Below are 22,617 nucleotides of genomic sequence, written 5' to 3'. Positions count from 1 at the left end.
TTCAGGATGTTCTCTCTCTTGCCAATATGTTCAAGATACACTTCTCTTCTCTTAGATTTAGAACAACTTGATTTATGTTGAGGTCCTTGACTCACTTGTGCTTGAATTCTGTGCAAAGTGATCAATATGAATCTAATTGGATTCTTCTACATGCAGTTATATAGAATTAAAACAACATTTGTGGGCTGGGGATTTAGCTCAGTGGTAGAGCGCTTACCTAGGAAGCGCAAGGTCCTGGGTTCGGTCCCCAGCTCTGAAAAAAAGAACAAAAAAAAAAAAAAAAAAAAAGAAAAACAACATTTGTTGAAGATGCCCTCTTTTTTCCCTAGTACATATTTGGCTTCTTTATCAAAAAATCAAGTGTCCATAGACATATGGGTTTATTTCTAGGTCGTCAATTCTACTGCATTGCTCAAACTGTCTGTTTTTATGCCAATACCATGTTGTTTATTTTACTGTTTCTCTTGAAACATTACAGCGTTAATCTGTAAGGCTTGAAATCAGATGGTGAAATCTCCACATCTTTTATTGTACAGGATTGTTTTATCTATCTTGAGTTTTTTGTTTTGCCATATGAAATTGAGAACTGGCATTTTAAGGTCTTTAAAGAATTTTTTGTAATTTTTATGCAAATTTCATTAATTTGTAGATTACTTTTTGGTTTGATGGTCATTTTTGCTATGTTAATCCTACCAATGCATAAGCATGAGAAATATTTTTATCTTCTGATACCCTGTTCAATTTCCTTCTTCTAGATGTGAAGTTCTTGTCATACTCATCTTTCACTTGCTTGGTTATAAATACACCAAGATATTTTATATTATTTGTGGCTGTTGCAAAGGGTATTGTTTCCCTAATTTCTTTCTCAGCTCATTCATTGTTTGTATAAATGAGGGTATTGACATTTTTAGATATTTTTTTGTTTAGCCACTCAGCTGAAGGTGTTTATTAGGTATAATAGTTCTCTGGTAAATTTTTTCTGGACATTTATGTATACTATCATATTACATGAGAATAGTAATACTTCTTCCTTTTCAATTTGTAATACTCTTGATAACTTTTAGTTCTTATTCTGTAGCTAAAACTTCAAGTGCTACATTGAATAGATACATGAAGAGTGTACAGCCTTGTAATGACCCCACTTTTAGTGAATCACTTAAAGTTTCTCTCCATTTAATTTTATGTTGACTATTATCTTACTACATATTGCCTTTATTATGTTTTGGTATGCACTTTGTGTCTCTGAGCTCTCCAAGACTTTTAACATGAAGAGGAGTTTGTAGGCATACATGTTTTGCAACCTACTTTTAATAGGGGTTCAACCTCTCCTCTAGCCCACCAGCCAGCAGAAGTAGAGGAAGAGAAACATTATAGGATATGGATGAAGTGGGCCTGCTGAGCAATAGTTCTTTGGGGGTGAGCTTGATCTTCTTTCTCAGCAGTTCATTCCCATAGCAAACGCCAAATAGGACTCAGCAGATGCAGACCAGTATTCTAGATAGGCAGACACCAGGCACAAACCAGCAGCTGTAGTTCAATCCTGAACCATAAGACTCACCAACTGGCCACGGAAGTAGCAAGATGCTGTCTGAGTCTCGCAAGCACTTCATGTATGAATTTATCTCAATAGTTGTGTTACCACAAGTTAAGCTGAACAGCTCTATGTGAACCAAACTAATACACTACACACTGAAGTGGAATATGTAGGGGGGAATAACAGGGATATATAGGGAGAATATCCATATGGGGGAAGGGAGGGGAAGGAATGGGGACTTATTGACAGGAAAACAGGAAGGTATTCTGGTATGTTCTGTAGGGCTGAATTTGTGCATGAATAGCATTTAAATTTAGTTTCGTAATACAATGTTTTCTCCATTATAATGATTGAAACTTTTGCTGTGTGTAATAGTCTGGAATGGCATTTATGGTCTTTTAGAGACTGCAAGACATCTGTCCAGGCTCATAAGGATTTAAGAGTCTATTTTGAGAAGTCTGGTGTAATTCTTATAGATGCCTTTGATTGTTACTTGGGCTTTTTCCTTGCCCCTTTTAATATTCTTTCTTCATTCTACACACTTAGTGTTTTGATTATTATACGGTGTGAAGAAACATTTTTTTGTCCAATCTAATTGATTTTCTGTAAGTATGTTGTGTGTTTATACACATTTCTTTCTTTAGGTTGGGGGAATTTCATTCTACAATTTTGATGAAAAGATTCTAGGACTTGGAGCTAGGAAACTTCTCTTTCTATCCCTGTCATTCTTAGATTTGGTATTTTCATAGTTTCTCAGATTTTCTGGAACTTTTATATCAGGATCATTTTAGGCTTAATTTTTTTTTCATCTTTATTAACTTGGGTATTTCTTATTTATGTTTCGATTGTTATTCCCTTTCCTAGTTTCCATGCCAACATTCCCCTAGCCCCTCCCCCTCTCCTTCTCCATGGGTGTTCACCTCCCCGTCCTTCCCCCACTACTGCCCTCCCCCAAACAGTCACATTCACTGGGGGTTCAGTCTTGGCAGGACCAAGGGCTTCCCCTTCCACTGGTGCTCTTCAGCTCCTTCACTCCTTTTTTAATTCTTCTAACAGGGACCCCATTCTCAGTTCAATGGTTTGCTGCTAGCATTCAAATCTGTATTTGTCACACTCTGACTGAGCCTCTCAGAAGATGGGTATATCAGATTCCTGTCAGCATGTACTTCATGGCTTCATTGATATTGTCTAGTTTTGGTGGCTGTAATTATATATGGGCTGGATCCCCAGTTGGGACATGCTCAGAATTGCCATTCCTTCAATCTTGACTCCAAACCTTCCCTCCATATCCCCTCCTATGAATATTTTTATTCCCCCTTTCAAGGAGGACAGAAGCATCTGCTCTTCGGTCGTCCTTCTTCTTGAACTTCATGTAATCTATGGATTGTATCTTGGGTAATTCAAGCTTTTTGGCTCATATCCACTCTTCAGTGAGTGCATACCATGTGTGGGGTTTTTTTGTGATTGGTTTACCTCAGTAAGGATGATATTTTCCACTTCCATGCATTTGCTTATGAATTTCATAATGTCATGGTTTTTGAGAGCTGAGTAGTATTACATTGTGTAGATGTACCACATTTTCTGTATCCATTCCTCTGTTGAAGGACATCTGTGTTCTTTCTAGCTTCTGGATATTATAAATAAAGCTGCTATGAACATAGTGGAGCATGTGTCTTTGTTGTATGTTGAAGTATCTCTTGGGTATACCCAGCATTGGTATAGCTGGGTCCTCAGGTAGTGCAATGTCCAGTTTTATGAGGAACCTCCAACTGATTCCCAGAATGGTTGTACCAGCTTGCAATCCCACCAACAATGGAGGAGTGTTCCTCTTTCTCCACATCCTTGCCAGCATCTGTTGTCACCTGTGTTTTCTTCTTAGCCATTCTGACTGGTGTGAGGTGAAATCTCAGGGTTGTTTTCATTTGCATTTCCCTGATGATTAAGAATGTTGAACACTTCTTTAGGTACTTCTCAGTCATTTGATACTCCTCAGCTAAGAATTCTTTGTTTGGCTCTGTACCCAATTTTAATAGGGTTATTGGACTCACTGGAGTCTAACTTCTTGAGGTCTTTGGATATATTGAATATTAGCCCTGTATCAGATGTAGGATTGTTAAAGATCTTTTCCCAATCTGTTGATTGCCATTTTATCCTAATGACAGTGTCCTTTGCCTTGCCGCTTCCCAGTTTTATTAAGTCACATTTGTTGATTATTGATCTTAGATCATAAGCCATTGGTGCTTTGTTCAGAAAATTTTCCCCAGTGCCCATGTGTTCTAGACACTTCTCCACATTTTCTTCTATTAGTTTGAGTGTATCTGGTATTATGTGAAGGTCCTTGAGCCACTTGGATTTCAGCTTTGAACAGGGTGATAAGAATTGGGCAATTTGCATTCTTCTACATGCTGATCTACCATTTGTTGAAAATGTTATCTTTTATCCACTGGATGGTTTTTGCTGCATTGTCAAAGATGAAGTGACCATAGGTGTGTGGGTTCAATTCTACTGGATCTTCAATTCCACTCCATTGATCGATCTGCCTGTCTCTGTACCAATACCATACAATTTTTATCATTATTGCTCTGTAATACTGCTTGATGTACGTATGAGGGATGGTGATTCCTCCAGAAGTTCTTTTATTGGTTTTTTTTTGTTTGTTTGTTTTTTTAGAGCTGGGGACCGAACCCAGGGCCTTGCGCTTGCTAGGCAAGCGCTCTACCACTGATCCAAATCCCCAACCAAGTTCTTTTATTGTTGAGGATAGTTTTCACTATCCTAGGGCTTTTATTATTCCAAATGAATTTACAAATTGATCTTTCTAACTCTATGAAGAATTGAGTTGGAATTTTGATGGAGAATGCATTGAATCTGTAGATTGCCTTTGGTAAATGACCATTTTTACTATATAAATCCTGCCAATCCATGAGCATGGGAGATCTTTCCATCTTCTGAGATCTTCTTCAATTTCTTTCTTCAGATACTTAAATTTCTTTGTCTACAGATCACCCACTTGATTAGAGTCACAATGGGGTATTTTATAGTATTTGTGAATATCGTGAAGTGTGTCCTTTCGCTAATTTTTTTCTTAGCCTGTTTATCGTTGAGTAGAGGAAGGCTTCAAATTTGTTTGAGTTAATTTCATACCCAGCCACTTTGCTGGAGTTGGTTATCAGGCTTAGTAGTTCTCTGGTGGAACTTTTGTGGTCACTTAACTATACTATCATTTCATCTGCACATAGTGTAAATTTGACTTTCCTTTCACATTTGTATCCTTTTGACTTCCTTTTGTGGTCTGATTGCTCTGGCTAGGACTTTGAGTCATATATTGAATAAGTAGGGAGAGAGTGAGAAGGAGCACTAACCAATTCCTTCTATGAAGTCACAATTACACTTATACCTAAACCACACAACGACCCAACAAAGAGAGAGAATTCAGACCAAATTCCCTTATGAATATCAACACAAAAGTACTCAATAAGATTCTCACAAACTGAATCCAAGAACACATCAAAAATGATCATCTGCCATGATCAAGTAGGCTTCATCACAGAGATGAAGGGATGGTTCAATATATGGAAATCCATCAATGTAATCCACTATGTAAACAAACTCTAAGAAAAAAACCACATGATCATCTCATTAGATGCTGAGAAAGCCTTTCACAAAATTCAACACCCCTTCATTTTAAAAGTCTTGAAAAGATCAGGGATTCAAGACTTATAAATAAACATAGTAAAAGCAATAGAGAGCAAAGCAGTAGCCAGCATCAAACTAACTGACAAGAAAGTTGAAGCAATCCCACTAAAATCAGGGACTAGACAAGGCTGTCCACTCTGTCCCTGCTTATTCAGTCTCTGCTGTTTTTGTCTCTGCATTTCTTTTAGATAGGACAAATTTTGGGTAGAAAGTTTTGTGGGTGAGTTTGTCTCTATTCTAGATCCTGCCTTGTTACAGAAGGTGGCCTCTTAAGGTTCCACGTCCCCATCTCAGCTGAAGTCACTCATATTTACTCCTTGGAGGCTGCCCATCCCAGATCTCTGGAAATTCCTACAGATTCCCACCATTCTCATACCCCCCAACATCTCTGGTCCTCTAGACCTGTCTCCTGTGTCTCCCCACACCTAATTCTACCCCCATTCTCCTCCCCATTCACTCTCACATTAAGATCCCTCGCTCCCTCTGCCTCTTATGAATATTTAGTTCCCCTTTTAAGTGAGATTCAAGCATTCTCTCTTAGGCCTCATTTCTTATTTAACTTCTTTGGGTTTGTGGAGTATATCATGGGTATTCTGTACATTTTAGCTAATATCCACATATCAGTGAATTCATACAATGCATGTCTTTGGGTCTGGGTTAACTCACTCAGGAGGATATTTTCTAGTTCCATTCATTGGCCTACAAAATTCACATCCTTATTCTAAATAACTATAATATTTCATTGTGCAAATGAACCATATATTCTTTATCCATTCTTAGGTTGAGGGATGTCCCCATTGTTTTCAATTTCTGGCTATTATGAAGAAGTCTCCTATGAACATAGTAGAGCACATATCCTTGTAGTATAGGGTAACAGTTTTTGAGTATATGTCCAGGAGCAGTATAGCTGGGTCTTCAAGTATAACTATTTCCAATTTTCAAAGAAACCACAAGATTGAATTCCAGAATTTCTGTACAACTTTATAATACCACCAACAATGGAGGAGTGTTCCCCTTTTCTCCACACCCTCACCACAATGTGCTGTTGCATGAGCTTTTGGCCTTAGCCATTCTGATTGCTGTAAGGTGGAATCTCAGAGTTGTCTTGATTCACATTAACTAAGGATAGTGAACATTTTTAAGTGTTTCTTGGCCATTAGAAATTCCCCTGTTGAGAATCCTCTGTTTAGTTTTGTACTCCATTTTGTAATTCAGCTATTTCGTTTATTGGAGTCTAAGTTCTTATTCTTAAGTTCATATTTTGGTTATTAGTCCTCTGTCAGATGTATGGTTATTGAAGATATTTCCCAATTTGTACACTGCCCCTTTGATTTGTTGGTAGTGTCCTTTGCCTTACAGAAGCTTTTCAGTTTCATGAGGTTCCATTTATTTCTTGTTGATCTTATAGTGTGAGCGATTGGTATACTGTTCAGGAAATTGTCTCCTCTACCAATGATCTCAAGTTCTCTCTTCTGTGAGATTTAGTGTGCCCAGGCTTATGTTGAGGTTCTTGATCCATTTGGACTAGAATTTTGTGAAAGGATAATAATTATGGATCTATTTGCATTTCTCTACATATCTGATATCTAGACTAGAACCATTTGTTGAAGATGCTTTCTTTTTTTTATTTATATGTTTTGGCTACTTTGTCAAAAATCAAGTGATCATTGGTGTGTGGGTTTATTTCAGGAACTTCAGTCAGTTCCATTGATCACCCTGCCTGTTTCTATAATGATACCATTCACTTTTATTACTAGTGCTCTGTAGTAGAGCTCAAGGTCTGGGATACTGATTTCTCCAGAAAGTTATTCACTGTTCAGGATTGTTTTCTAGATCCTGAAGTTGAGAATTGCTCTTTCAAGGTCTATTTAAAAATGTGTTGGAATTTTGATGGGAATTGCATTAAATCTGTAGGTTGCTTTTAGTAAGATGGCCATTTTCACTGTTAATACTGCCAATTTATGTGCATGGGAGATCTTCCCATCTCCTGATATCTTCTTCAATTTTGTTTTACAGGGACTTGAAATTCTTGTTATACAGATCTTTCACATGTTTGATTAGAGTTACACCAAGATGTTTTATATTATTTGTGACTATGGTGCTTCCCTAATTTCTTTCTTGGCCGATTCATCAATGTATAAAGGAGGGATACTGATTTGAGATAATTTTATATTAAGCAACTTTACTGAAATTATCAGCTGTAGAAATTATCTGGGAGAATTTTGAGGTTCACATATGTATACTATTATATCATCTGAGAATGGTAATACCTGACTCTCCTTTCCAATTTGTAACCCCTTGATCTCCTTTTGCTGTCTTATTGCTCTAGCTAGAACTTCAAGTACTATATTGAATAAATAGGGAAAGTTGGCAGTCTTGTCTTGCCTCTGATTTTAGTGGAATGACTTCAAGTTTTTCTCCATTTAATTTGATGCTGGCTATTCTCTTGCAGTTTATTATATTTGGATGTGTGCCTAGAATTCTTGATCTCTCCAAGCCTTTTAACATGAAGAAGTGTTGGATTTTGTTGAAGTCATTCTAAGCATCTAATGTGATGATTATGTGATTCCCCCCCCCCTTGGATTTTTTATAGAGTGGAATATATTGATGGTTTTCTGTATATTCATCCTTGGGATGAAACCTACTTGATCATACTGAATGGTGTTTTCGATGTATTCTTGGTTTCGTTTTGTTATAATTCTATTCAGTTTTTATGTTGATATTCAGAAGAAAAATTAGTCTGAAGTTCTCTTTGCTGAGTCTTTATGGTTTAGGTATCAGGGTAACTATGGCCTAAAAGTATGAATGATGTAGCATTATTCTGTTTCTATTTTTACAGCAATTTTATTGGATATTTTATTTATTTACATTTCAAGTGTTATCTTCATTCCCAGTTTCCCCTCTGGAAACCCCCTCTACCATCCTCCTTCCGCCTCTTCTATGAGGAGCATTGGTTTTAGCTCTTCCTTGAAAGTCTGGTAGAATTCTGCACTAAAACCATGTAGCCCTGGGCTGGCTTTCTTTCTTTCTTTCTTTCCTTCTTTCTTTCTTTCTTTCTTTCTTTCTTTCTTTTGTTTTCATTTATTTCTTTATTTCTTTTCTTTTTTTGTCTTGTTTGTTCGTTTCGAGACTTTTAATGACAGTTTCTATTTCCTTTATGGTTTTGAGACTGTTTAGATAATTTACCTGATCTTGATTTAACTTTGGTATGTGGTATCTGTCTAGAAAATCATCCATTCCACTTATATTTTCCATTTTTATGAAGTAAGTTTTTTTAAGTAACACCTAATGATTTTTTTTAATTTTCTCAATTTCTATTATCATGTAATTCTTTATTAAGGGTTAAATCACATGCCTTTTCCCCATCCAGCTTACCATATTTGTTGGTGTCCTCCTTGTTCTGCTCATTTTGGGCAGTTACACTGGTGAGACATTATGGATGTAGTTTCTGACATTAATAATAGCTACAATCCCACAGCAAACTCTGATCCTCTGGCTTTTATAATCTGTCTGTCCCATCTTTCTCAATATATCTTGATCGCTATGTGTTATGGTATTTTAGGGATGCATCTGTCCATCCATTAGTACTGGCTCCATGGCTGTGCATTTTGATTGTTTGTGATTTCCTGTAGTGGTCTCCAAGTATTGCAAAAAGACATTTTCTTGATGTGGGGTGAAGGCTACACTTATCTTTGGTATATGGGTAAACGTTTTATATTGTTGCTAAGGATTTTGCTGATTTAGTATATTAGTGGCTGGAGATTCTCCTCCAATAAACATGACTTCACTAGTACTGAGTACTTATCTGCTTTCCATACCAGGCATGATTTCCATAATATTTAACAAATCTAAGTGCACTTAGGAAGCTTTTGGTTACCAAAAAAAAGCTATCCAACACCATTATTACACTCTTAGAGTTATTCTGTCATGCTGGGAGATGATGTGGTTCATAGGCATCATGGCTGGGTAGGGCTGTTGGTTTCTACCTTCCTTGGAAAGCTTACATGCTATCTTTTGGTACTGTGAAAGCTAGTCTTCAGGGAATACAAATTCATATCAGTTCCAGTTGAGGGATCTCCTTGCCATTCTTGCAACATAGAGTGTCTTTAGCAATAGTGAATGCTGGGGGATGGTTTTGTGCACTCTACATACAGATGCTACTTTCCATTAACAGATATCTTGTTGCAGTCTGGATGGCAAGGTCAACCATCTCGAGACTATATGTTATATAATTATTATTTCAAATCACCTCTGATTGGTTTACCAGTAGCTAATCAGACAATGGCCTTTGGAGAAAAGAATAGGGCAGGACTTCCCATCCCAGCAGGTTTTCCCAAAGAAAATTAGGGAGAGAGGAAAAAAGGAAAAGGGGGAGAGACCATGTGGATGGACCAGGATGTTAAAAATCAGAATATAACCTACACATATGTGATTTTCCTCAGACTCCCAGGTCTGTATGCAGTGAAAGTTGTGGTCCTGGATTCAGAAAATCCCTCCCAGAAGGAAAAAGGATATGTTGCTTTGACTGCATTCCATGCCCAGAGAATGAAATTTCCAATGAGACAGGTAAGTGTGTGCTGTATGAAGAAATTCTCTACTTCTAACTAATAGTCCATTTTTATGAGAACTGAGGGCAACTGAGCTCAGATTCTCCCATTACTGTAAAGACTTTACGCAATGAGCAATCTCCCTAGCCCAAGTTGTTTATTAATAAGAAAATGAATGTTAAGCAAAGTTTAGTGGTGCGCCTTCTTTCTTCATTCAGGAGGCAGAGATAAGCAGATGTCTGAATTTACAACCAGCATGATTTTCATAACAAATCCCAAGACAGCCAGGGCTACATAATATGAACTTATTTTAAAAATAATTTTATTGCAAATAAATTGCCTTCTCAGAAATATCTTTGATTGTTATCACAGGGCTTAAGAGGACTAATCAGTGCTCCTCTCTGTATCTTCTGAGGTTATGTACAACACACAAAGAATGACTAGGTGTTTCACACTCTCATTCACACTCTCATCGAGGTTTCAGTACACAAAAGGTGATTGGCAGAAGTGATTTGACTGTGATAGTAGCTAAAATTCCTCTCGTTTATATACTGGGAGGAGCTGGTGGGGAATTTGGAATGAGACAGATAAATATTATGTTGCCCTAGTGGAAGTTTCTCCAGATATCTCTGGATATGGTCAAGGGTGACAGATCTTCAAATATCTCTGGTGGAAGAGGGAAGAAGGACAAACATGCTACCCTCACTCTTAGACCTCTCACACTTCCATCCAGGCTCAAAACATAGGCAGCTTTCAACTCCCTCAGACTCAAAGAGGTATCTAAAAATAGTTTTCATCTGTTTCGAAGGAAACCACTCTTTACCTCATTCTGGAGTCTTGATTCGACAGTGCTGAATTCCACAGGTTTAGGTGAAAAATGTTCTCCAGAGCAAAGATTCCATTCTCTACCAGGCCCCACACACAGGACAGAGGCCATATTGTATTTCAATGTGCGGTTAGTCCAATTTTCAAAGTTCACATAACAGCTCTATAACAGCCTCAATACTGTTTAAAATCCAAAGTTCAAAGTCTCTCCTGAAACTCAAGGCAATCTCTTAATTGCAACACCCACTAAAATATAAGTAAAAATACTGATCACATACTTCCCACATAAAATGACACAAAACATGCTTTAGCGTTTCAAAAGAGAAGAAAAGGACCAAAGTCAAGAAATACTGGATCAGTGCAAAACCAAAAACAAGCAGGGCAAACCAAATTCTGCATCCCCATTTCTGAAGTCAAACCATCTTTAAGTACTTCCAGCTCCTGCCAGCTTTGTTGTCTCTGTTGTTGTAAAATTTTGAAAAAATAAAACTCTTTTTACTTGCTCTGGGTGTGGCACTGTGTTGCCCCGGGATATCTGATATATATCTTAATCTCAGTCAGCAAAACATCACACCCATTCTGCCCCATCCCATATCACACAGCTGAAGGCCTCCCTCTGAGCTAGCAACAATCTCTCTACCCATCCAGTTCCCAGGGCAGAATTCCATGTCAGAAGCACACATCCCAATTCTGTGGCAGCCCAGACTCTCCAACCATCACTCATTCTTTTACACTTAGATTGCTACGTGAAAGAACACACAACACAATAACCTTTGATCTAATTGATAAGATATAATTGCCCACCTAAACATACAACATCCATCCCTTAAGAACATTCATAACAAACCTCGCTGATCCCAGCCCACAGCTCCCTGCTCCCATACCCCATGGGAGAGAGAGCTCATTGCCCAGATATGTGTGCAATCCTGACGGGAGGGCAGGAGAGACCACCACTTCTCTCCACTTTTGCCCACATCCCTGGCCCAAGAAGAAACTGCATAGGGCCTCTGGGAACAGGAAGATAGGGGAAATCAAGCTGCAGGAGCCCTGCGGTCCAGACTGAGTCTGGATCTAAACAGGCCTGATCAAACAGTTCCCTGCACCCAAATCCCATAGGAAGGAGAGCTAGACCTTCAGAGGGGCAGATATACCTGGAAAGCCAAAGGAGACTACTCTCTGCCCACATTTCTGACTCTAGAAGAAAACACCTAGCATCATCAGAGCCCCCTTCACACAGAGGCCCAGAAGTAGGGGCAGGCTCTTCTGGTTGTTGCTCTCACGGGGAGCCGAAACACAGCCCCAAGGAGTGACTTCAGGCCTGAGAACAGGGGTAAGACCAACTTTTCTGCTTCAAGTGACCTGCCTGGTGGACTCGGGATACACACCCACAGGAATAGCAAATTCCAGTGGACAGGAGTAACTTCACACCTGGAACCAAAACACTTTGTTCCCATAACTGGCTGGAAGAAAACAGGAAAAAAGGTCTACAGCACTCCTGACACACAGGCCTATAGCTACTGTCAGAAATATCAGAACAAGGTAACACCAGAGACAACCTGATGGCAAGAGGCAAGCACAGGAAAACAAACAACAGAAAACACGACTACATGGCATCATCAGAGCCCAATTCTTCCACCAAAGCAAACACTGAACAGCCAAACACACCAGAAAAGCAAAATCTAGATTTAAAATCACATTTGATCATGATGATGGAGGATTTCAAGAAAGATATAAAGAACTCCCTTAGAGAAATGCAGGAAAACACAAGTAAACAAGTAGAAGCCCTTAGAGAGGAAACACAAAAATACCTGAAAGAATTACAGGAAAACACAATCAAACAGGTGAAGGAATTGAAAATAGAAATAGAAACAATAAAGGAAGCACAAAGGGAGACAACCCTGGATATAGAAAACCAAAGGAAGAGAAAAGGAGTCGTAGATACAAGCATCACCAACAGAATACAAGAGATAGAAGAGATTATCTCAGAGGCAGAAGATTCCATAGAAATCATCGACACAACTGTCAAAAATAATGTAAAACAGAAAAAGCAACTGGCACAAAACATACAGAAAATCCAGGACACAATGAGATCAAACTAAGGATAATAGTTATAGAAGAGAGTGAAGACTCCCAAATCAAAGGACCAGTAAATATCTTCAACAAAATCATAGAAGAAAGCTTCCCTAACCTAAAGAAAGAGATGTCCATAAATATACAAGAAGTCTACAGAACTCCAAATAGATTGGACCAGGAAAGAAACTCCTCCCGTCACATAATAGTCAAAACACCAAATGCACAAAACAAAGAAAGAATATTAAAAGCAGTAAGGGAAAAGGGTCAAGTAACATATAATGGCAGACGAATCAGAATTACACCAGATTTCTCACCAGAGATTTGAAAGCCAGAAGATCTGGGACACATGTCATACAGACCCTAAGAGAACACAAATGCCAGCCCAGGTTACTGTATCCAGGAAAACTCTCAATTAACATAGATAGAGAAACCAAGATATTCCATGACAAAACCAAATTTACACAATATTTTTCTACAAATCCAATCCTACAAAGGAAAATAAATGGTAAAGCCAAACACAAGGAGGCAAGCTACAGCCTAGAAAAAGCAAGAACCTAATCATTTCATAACAAAACAAAGAGAAGACAAGCACAAAAACATAATCTAACCTCCAAATATGAAGATAACAAGAAGCAACAATCACTATTCCTTAATATCTCTAAAGATCAATGGACTCCATTCCCCAATAAAAAGACACAGATTAACAAACTTGATATGCAATGTGGACCCAGCATTTTGCTGTCTACAGGAAACACACCTCAGAGACAAAGACAAACACTACCTCAGAGTAAAAGGCTGGAAAACAACTTTCCAAGCAAATGGCCTGAAGAAGCAAGCTGGAGTGGCCATTATAATATCAAATAAAATTGATTTTCAATAAAAACTCATCAAAAAAGATAAGGAAGGACACTTCATATTCATCAAAGAAAAAATCCACCAAGATGAACTCTCAATCCTAAATATCTATGCTCCAAATACAAGGGCACCTACATACATAAAAGAAACCATAAAAAAAATCTCAAACCACATATAGCACCTCACACTATAATAGGAGGAGATTTCAAAACCACAATCCCATCAATGGGCAGATCATGGAAAGAGAAATTAAATAGAGACATAGACAGACTAAGAGAAGTCATGAACCAAATGGATTTAACAGATATTTATAGAACATCCTATCCTAAAACGAGAGGATATACCTTCCTCTCACCACCTCATGGTACTTTCTCCAAAACTGACCACATAATCAGTCATAAAACAGGCCACAACAAATGGGGTCTTACAAAACTGCAAAGCTTCTATAATGCAAAGGACACTGTTGTTCTGACAAAACGGCAACCAACAGATTGGGAAAAGATCTTTACCAATCCTACAACTGATAGAGGGCTTATATCCAAAATATACAAAGAATCAAAGAAGTTAGATTGTAGGGAGACAAATAACCCTATTAAAAATGTGGTTCAGAGCTATTCAAAGAATTCACAGCTGAGGAATGTCGAATGGCTGAGAAACACCTAAAGAATTGTTCAACATCTTTATTCACAAGGGAAATGGAAATCAAAACAACCCTGAGATTCCACCTCACACCAGTCATAATGGCTAAGATTAAAAACTCCAGAAACGGCAGATGTTGGTAAGGCCATGGAGAAGGAGGAACACTCCTCCACTGATAGTAGGATTGCAGACTGGTACAATTTTGGAAATCAATCTTGAGGTTCCTCAGAAAATTGGACATTGAAATACCTGAGGTACCAGCTATACCTCTCTTGGGCATATACCCAAAAGATGCCCCAACATATAACAAACACACATGCTCCACTATGTTTGTAGCAGCCTTATTTATAATACCCAGAAGCTGGAAAGAACCCACATGCCCTCCAACAGAGGAATGGATACAGAAAATAAATATGGTACATCTACACAATGGAATACTACACCTCTATCAAAAACAATGACTTTATGAAATTCATTGGCAAATGAATGAAACTGGAAAATATCATCCACACCGAGGTAACCCAATCACAGAAAGCACACATGGTATGCACTCATTGATAAGTGGATATTATACCCAATGCTCAAATTACCCTAGATGCACAGAACAAATGAAACTCAAGAAGGATGACCAAATTAGGATGCTTAACTCCTTCTTTAAAATGGGAACAAGAATACCTTTAGGAGGGGGTAGGGAGGCAACGTTTAGAGCAGAGCCAGAAGGTCGATTCAGAACCTGACCCTTACATGGCACATACATATACAGCCACCAAACTAGATAAGGTGGATGAAGCAAAGAAATGCAGGCTGACAAGATCCAGGTGTAGATCTCCCCTGGGAGACAAAGCCAGAATACGGCAGGAACATAGGCGAATGCAAGCAGCAAAACATTGAACTGAAAGTGGGACCCCCATTGAAGGAATGAGAGAAAGAACTGGAAGAGCTTGAAGGGGCTCGACACCCCATATGTACAACAATGCCAAGCATCCAGAGCTTCCAGGGACTAAGCCACTACCTAAAGACTATACATGGACTGACCCTGGACTCTGACCTCATAGGTAGCAATGAATAGCCTAGTAAGAGCACCAGTGGAAGGGGAAGCCCTTGGTCCTGCCAAGGCTGGATCCCCAATGATAGGGATTCTTGGGGGGAGTTAGGTAATGGTGGGAGGACTGGGAGGGGAACATCCGTATAGAAGGGGAGAGGGAAGGGTTAGGGGAATGTTGGCCTGGAAACCGGGAATGGAAATGACTTTTGAAATGTAAATAAGAAATTGCCAACTTAATAAAGATGGAAAGAAGTGGAAAAAAATTGAATGCATCAGAAAAAAATTCATTACACCCTGTACAGGTGCAGCGTGGAATCTTAACATCAGCTTCCATGTTGTCTCCCCAGCTTCCCTGCCCTCTCCTCCTATCTCTTCCTCTTCCCTTAAGCTTTTTCTCCTGCCCATCCTTCCTTCTCATCCAATGACAGGCCTCGTTCTATCCTGCACCAGCCCTCACCTGTATTTTACAAATTAAATGGGGAGAAGTTTCTAGTGAAGTCACCTGAGTCCTGAGTACATGACTAAGCAGCTGTCCTTGGGGCAGTGGAATTAGCATCAAAATACAGGTAATTCCAGAGCAAAGCACAATATGTCTACAATAATGTCTCCCTCTTGAACTCCTCCCACACCTGGTCAGAAGATATCCCACAACTGTGTCATTTCCAATATCTCAGGATCTCCAACATAATCTGAACTTCACCTTCACAGCTTCACTCAATGGTCTCTTTGGGTCTCAGTTCAGGGATACCGCTAAAATAATCCTGATAATTTACTTAGCTATGGAGGAAGACTCCAGAGCTCCTTTCATGGATTCTTCACTCTAAATACAGAACCATTTTGATGAAACTGCTACCATTCCACTATTTGCTGGGGACTGAAACATGGCCCCCTCATATAACTACAATTTTAATTGGCTTTCTGTCGTCAATGGTTTTCTTTCACTGCTTAACCTTTTCTTTCATTTCTTTCCACAATTTGGAAGCTTAGCTGGGTGAGATATTTCCCTGAGGTTACCACCCCCTTTATTTATTTAGCATCTGGCTTTTCTTTAAATGTATTATCTCCTGGAACACTGGTCTTATCTCCATTACATTTTCAGGTGTTTATAACCTACTCAACCCATACATTTTGGTTTGCTCAAATTGGTCCTTTTCGTTATAGATCTGCATAAAGGTGACCACAACAACCATGCAGCACTCAATCCTAAATTGTCTTGAAATATCCTCTACCAGTGCTATTAATCTAAATTTCTTCAATTTAGCCTTAGATAATTTTTCTTTCTTTCTTCCTTCCTTTCTTTCTTTCTTCCTTTCTTTTTTCTTTCTTTCTTTCTTGGACAAAGCCAGAAAGCTGCCACATTCTTCTCCAAAATATCATGAGAAAAATCTCTAGGCTAGTTAGTAATATTCTTCTCCTGTGAAGCCTCTTGAGCCATCATAATCTACATTGCTGTATCCACCACTGTCTTCCATGCTCTAAAAAAGATAGCACATTAAGCCCCACTTAAATCATCCAACCACTATTCTGGTCCAAAATCCAAAAGTCTCCCACATTCCTAAAATAAACATGATCAGCCCAGTCACAGCAACATCCCTGTCCTGTTATTACCTGCTTGGTCATCGATCTACCGCTGTGACAATCCACACTGACTTTGAAAACTACTATAAAAGAAAGCACTTGTTAGAGCTTAACTTCAGCTGTTTAGTACATTATCATCACAGTAGGCTGCCAGGTGGCAAATGGAGTCAAAGTGTTGAAGAAATAGCTCAGAGTTCTACATCTGGATCTGCAGACAAGAAGAGAGCCACTGGGCCTGACTTTGGCTTTTGAAAGCCTCAAAGCCTCTACCCCTCACCCCCCCAACTCCCCATGACACACTACCTCTGACAAGACCATGCCTTCTAATCCTTCTGAAGTCTGTCTTTCACTGATGACCAAGTATCCAAATATATGAGCCAAGGGTGCTATTCCTTTTTTTTTTTTTAATTTTTTTTCTTTATTAACTTGAGTATTTCTTACTTACATTTCGATTGTTACTCCCTTTCCCGGTATCCGGGCCAACATCCCCTTAACAACTCCCACTCCCCTTCTATATGGGTGTTTCCCTCCCCATTCTCCCCCATTACCGCCCTACCCCAAACAATCACGTTCACTGGGGGTTCAGTCTTGGCAGGACCAAGAGCTTCCCCTTCCACTGGTGCTCTTACTAGGATATTCATTGCTACCTATGAGGTAGGAACCCAGGGTCAGTCCATGTATAGTCTTTGGGTAGTGGCTTAGTCCCTGGAAGCTCTGGTTGCTTGGCATTGTTGTTCATATGGGGTCTCAAGCCCCTTCAAGCTCTTTCAGTCCTTTCTCTGATTCCTTCAACGGGGGTCCCATTTTCAGTTCAGTGGTTTGTTGCTGGCATTCGCCTATGTATTTGCTCTATTCTGGCTATGTCTCTCAGGAGAGATCTACATCCAGATCCTGTCGGCCTGCACTTCTTTACTTCATCCATCTTGTCTCACTGGGTGGCTGTATATGTATGGGCCATATGTGGGGCAGGCTCTGAATGGGTTTTCCTTCTGCCTCTGTTTTAAATTTTGTCTCCCTATTCCCTACCAAAGGTATTCTTGTTCCCCATTTAAAGAAGGAGTGAAGCATTCACACTTTGATCATCTGTCTTGAGTTTCATGTGTTCTGTGTATCTAGGGCAATTCAAGTATTTGGGCAAATAGCCACTTATCAATGAGGGCATACTACGTGTCTTTTTCTGTGATTGGGTTACCTCACTCAGGATGATATTTTCCAGTTCCATCCATTTGCCTATGAATTTCATAAAGTCATTGTTTTTGACAGCTGAGTAATATTCATTGTGTAGATATACCACATTTTCTGTGTCCATTCCTCTGTTGAAGGGCATCTGGGTTCTTTCCAGCTTCTGGCTATTATAAATAAGGCTGCTATGAACATAGTGGAGCACGTGTCTTTTTTATATGTTGGGGCACCTTTGGGGTATATGCCCAAGAGAGGTATAGCTGGGTCCTCAGGTAGTTCAATGTCCAATTTTCTGAGGAACCTCTAGACTGATTTCCAGAATGGTTGTACCAGTCTGCAATTCCACCAACAATGGAGGAGTGTTCCTCTTTCTCCACATCCTCGCCAGCATTTGCTGTCACCTGAGTTTTTGATCTTAGCCATTCTCACTGCTCTGAGGTGAAATCTCAAGGTTGCTTTGATTTGCATTTCCAAGGGAGCTATTCTTATTCAATCCACCACAACACACATGGCACACACGTGGAAACAAGAAGACAACTGTGGGAGATCAGTTCTCTCCTTTCACATTTTTTGCAAGTCCAAGATTGAAACTCAAGTTGTCAGGCCTGCAGAACAATGCTTTCCCCAAATAAACAATCTTGCCAGAGCCTCCAACTGGATAATTTTAGTTAAAACTATGATTCCCTCACCACTGGCAAGCTTCAGCTTCTACCTGAGTATGCTGATGTACACAGAATTAGATTTCAGGACAGCGACTATGAAGGTTCAGAGTGTTCTGTGGGCCCTTGCATTCTTAGTATCTGGGATAGACTTTACAGATGGGAAACCCAAGTTTTCCACTTTCTCAAACACAGTGGTGGTGCTGATGGTAGTAGTAGAGTGGGGTGAGGAGTAGGATGTGCACACATACAAGTGTGCATCGCTCTCCACCTTCTTTTTTGAGACAAGATCTATCACTGAAACTACAGGCTTGTAATCTGGCTACAATAGCTAGCTAGAAAGACCTTCCTGTCTTTGCCAAACTAGTTCTGAGATTATAAGTGCTTAGAGTTGCACTTGTACTTTTAAATCAGTGCTGGGAATTGAACTCAAGTCCCTCATACTTACATGCACTCATTTAACTAAGACATTTTTTCCAGTCCCCTTGGTGGATTTTGTCTAGGATCCACTCCCTCTTTATCCCACTTTAATAATTTACCTTGACACAGCTGGCATCCTGTCCCTTCTCAGCATCTATTTCATATAGAATATCAGAATCCCTTCTGATGATTTGATTCTAGGAACCGCCATTCAAAAATATTTTTAATGTGATCTTTAGTAGTTTTATACATGGATCCTCCCTTATTCTCCTCTCAATTTCATGTCATCTTTAATTTTTTGTTTGTTTGATCGCTTTTCATTTTATAACCCACTAAACCCAATCAGTGCTGCTAAAACACACATCTACCAACAATGGTGGACTTACCAGGAACATCCCAGAAGGTAATTGACTTTCCTTTCCCCAAAACCATAAGCTTCTCATAGCCTCAGCTACAGTGGGACCTCATGAGACCCTCCCTGATCCATATGAAAATGTTAACTGTCTGATCGTATACAAGTCTTGTTCAGGCAAATGCATCTGCTCTGAGTTAATGGGTACAGTTGGAACATCACGCCCAGAAGCATTCCTGCAGCATTCCTCCTCCCTGTTTTGCTCCTACACTCCTTCTACCTCCTCTTCAATGATGTCCCCTAAGCTTTGTGAGGAGGGATGAGATATACATATCCCATCCAGAAGTTTGGTTTACTGGGGTTGTTTCTGGAGAATTTCCCCTTCTCTTTGGCTTTTTACTCTAGAGTGGTGGGGAAGGGACATTCCCACATTCCTACATTTTGTTTGATGGTCTATGTTGAGGTCAGCTGAATCTTTTGTAAATCTAACATTAACTGTCATTTAACAAGCCATAGGCCAAAGAAGAGAGAATTGCAATGGGGAGACGGCTCAGTAAATAAAGTACTTGCCCATAAGCCTGGCAACTTTGGTAAATTTCTAACAATTGTGAACCTCACTTCTCACCCAGGACTGCTGGCCATTGACTGTCAAGGACAATGGGTGTGGGGGTGTTGGGGACAGGATTCAGAGGATGTGAGTATAGATTGACAAATTGACTTCAGGAATCAACTTCACTCAACTTTATTTGGGATGAACAGAGTTATATAGATATTAGAGAATGGGTAAGGAATTCAAAGATAGATATGTATTAATGGCTAGGGTAGGAATGATTCTAGGCAGGTTCTTGTAAGAAAAGTGGAAGTTGAACCTATAATCTAGCCACAGGCTATGGCCCTTCCTCAGAGGGTTTTTTGGAGTTACAGACAGTAAGGTCTAATTGGGAGCTTTTCCCAGACATGGTAGACTGCAACCTTAATAGTAGGATTTACCAACAGAGAATCACATAAAAAATCAGGTGTGGTGATGGACTGTGCCTATAACCCCAGTACTGGGGAGGCAGAAATACAAATCCATGGCACTCCCTGACCAGCCAAACTAGACTAATCAGAAATCCCCAGAGACACCACACATTACAGAGCAAATTAGATGACTCATGAGGAATGTACCTTAAGTTGACTTCTGGATAATACATGTAGAAATACAGGCAGCATACATTTTCATGCACACATATGAATCAACAAAACTACAAATATTCACTTATTTACACAGAATACAAAGACCCCAACATTGAAATTACCACTGCTCAAATGTGGCAAAATTCACCAAATTTGTTACTTTTCTAAATTGAGAGAAAGAGAGTCCATGTGAGTGGGAGTGCATGTACCATGGTGCACATATGGAAATGGGGAGCCAGTCATCACCTGACTCTTTTGCTTGAGACTATGTCTCTCCACAGATGCATTAGCTAGGCTAGATGTCCCATGACCTACCAAGACAAATTCTATCTCTGTGTCTCATCTCACAATAGGGGGGCCCTGGGATTACAGACATTTGTGCTTCTATGTCCAGTCTTTACCTGTGTCCTGGGCATCCAAATTCACATCATCAGGTTTGGGCAGAAAGTGCATTTACCTGGTGACCATTGGTCCCCAGCACAGGATGTGCTAACTATGGCAGCAATATTGTAACCAAACTGAGGCTGTGTAATGTACATTCCTAAGTTTCTGGTGGTGTCAGAATCTTCAGACTAATGTATCATTGAATTAGGAGGAGAAATCGTAACTTTGTCTATGTCACAATGCTGCAGTCACATTAGTCCCTGCACAATGTTCATCTGATATCTGAAGTAACAAAGGAAGGCTATCAGGTTAACCTACTCAAATAAGAGGGGCTATGAGCAAAAGAATAATGATCGTGAAATAACAAAAATGTACATTTTCACCAGATGTGGATCAGTGTATGCAGTGTCTAGACCATCAATATGCCAACACAGCACAAAATCACTGCCTCCAAAAGTCTATGACCTTCCTGCATTATGAAGACCCCATGGGGATAAGTCTGTCCTGCATAGCCTTGTGCTTCTCTGCACTGACATCTCTAGTTCTTGGCATCTTTCTGAAGCAGAAGAACACTCCCATTGTGAAGGCAAATAACCGCACTCTCACCTACATCCTGCTCATTGCCCTTAACTTCTGTTTTCTCTGCTCCTTTCTCTTCATTGGCCATCCCAACACAGCCACTTGCATCCTGCAACAGACCACATTTGCAGTGGTGTTCACTGTGGCTGTTTCCACTGTCTTGGCCAAAACGATTACCGTGGTTCTGGCCTTCAAGGTCACCGCTCCAGGAAGAAGAATCAGGTGGTTGTTGGTAACTCGCGCACCTAACTTCATAGTTCCCATCTGTACCTTGATCCAAATTATCTTGTGTGGAGTCTGGCTGGGAAACTCCCCTCCGTTCATTGACACAGATACACACTCTGAAAATGAACATATTATCATCATGTGCAACAAGGGCTCAGTCACTGCCTTCTACTGTGTGCTGGGTTACCTGGGGGCTCTAGCCCTGGGAAGCTTTACCTTGGCTTTCTTGGCCAGGAACCTACCTGACACCTTCAATGAAGCCAAGTTCCTGACATTCAGCATGCTGGTGTTCTGCAGTGTCTGGGTCACCTTCCTCCCTGTCTACCACAGTACTAAGGGGAAGCACATGGTAGTTGTGGAAGTCTTCTCCATCTTGGTCTCCAGTGCAGGACTTCTAGGCTGTATCTTTGCCCCCAAGTGCTACATTATTTTGTTAAGACCACAAAGGAAGTCTCTTCAGAGTCACAGGCACAAAATACATTGTAAGTATATGACTTAGTAAATTTTTATTAATTTTTAAAGTCAGTACATTATATTTCCATACATACATTTTGTTCCTACTCATTCCCCCCACAAACTGATAACCCCATCCCCTCTGTCTCCTCTTGTTCCTTATCTTAAATCAATATTTCTATATTCATATATGTTTCATTACCCCCTTCTTTCCCAGCTCCCAGACTTTCTTCCTTCTCAGTTACTTTCTACTTTCATGTTACTGGAAAGAGAGAGAGAGAGAGAGAGAGAGAGAGAGAGAGAGAGAGAGGGAGGGAGGGAGAGAGAGAGAGAGGATGAGAATGAATGCCAGTTTTCTGTTTATTTTCTCTCTTGGCTTATCACACTTCTGGATT

General features: G+C 39.7%; 1 protein-coding gene across 1 annotated transcript in view; it reads left to right on the top strand.

Annotated features, from left to right (window-relative positions):
• The window catches only part of Vom2r59 (vomeronasal 2 receptor, 59), a 63,440-nt gene extending 41,172 nt beyond the window's left edge, over nt 1–22,268 (top strand). The window contains 2 exon segments of the mRNA NM_001099466.1: nt 9,673–9,796; nt 21,352–22,268. Of these exon segments, the coding sequence (NP_001092936.1) occupies nt 9,673–9,796; nt 21,352–22,268 (1,041 nt within the window).
• Nucleotides 22,269–22,617: the final 349 nt, after the last annotated feature.

Source organism: Rattus norvegicus, chromosome 12, assembly GCF_021556685.1.
Source record: "Rattus norvegicus strain SHRSP/BbbUtx chromosome 12, alternate assembly SHRSP_T2T, whole genome shotgun sequence".
Lineage (NCBI taxonomy): Eukaryota > Metazoa > Chordata > Mammalia > Rodentia > Muridae > Rattus > Rattus norvegicus.
This window is presented reverse-complemented; position numbering and strand designations above follow the sequence as displayed.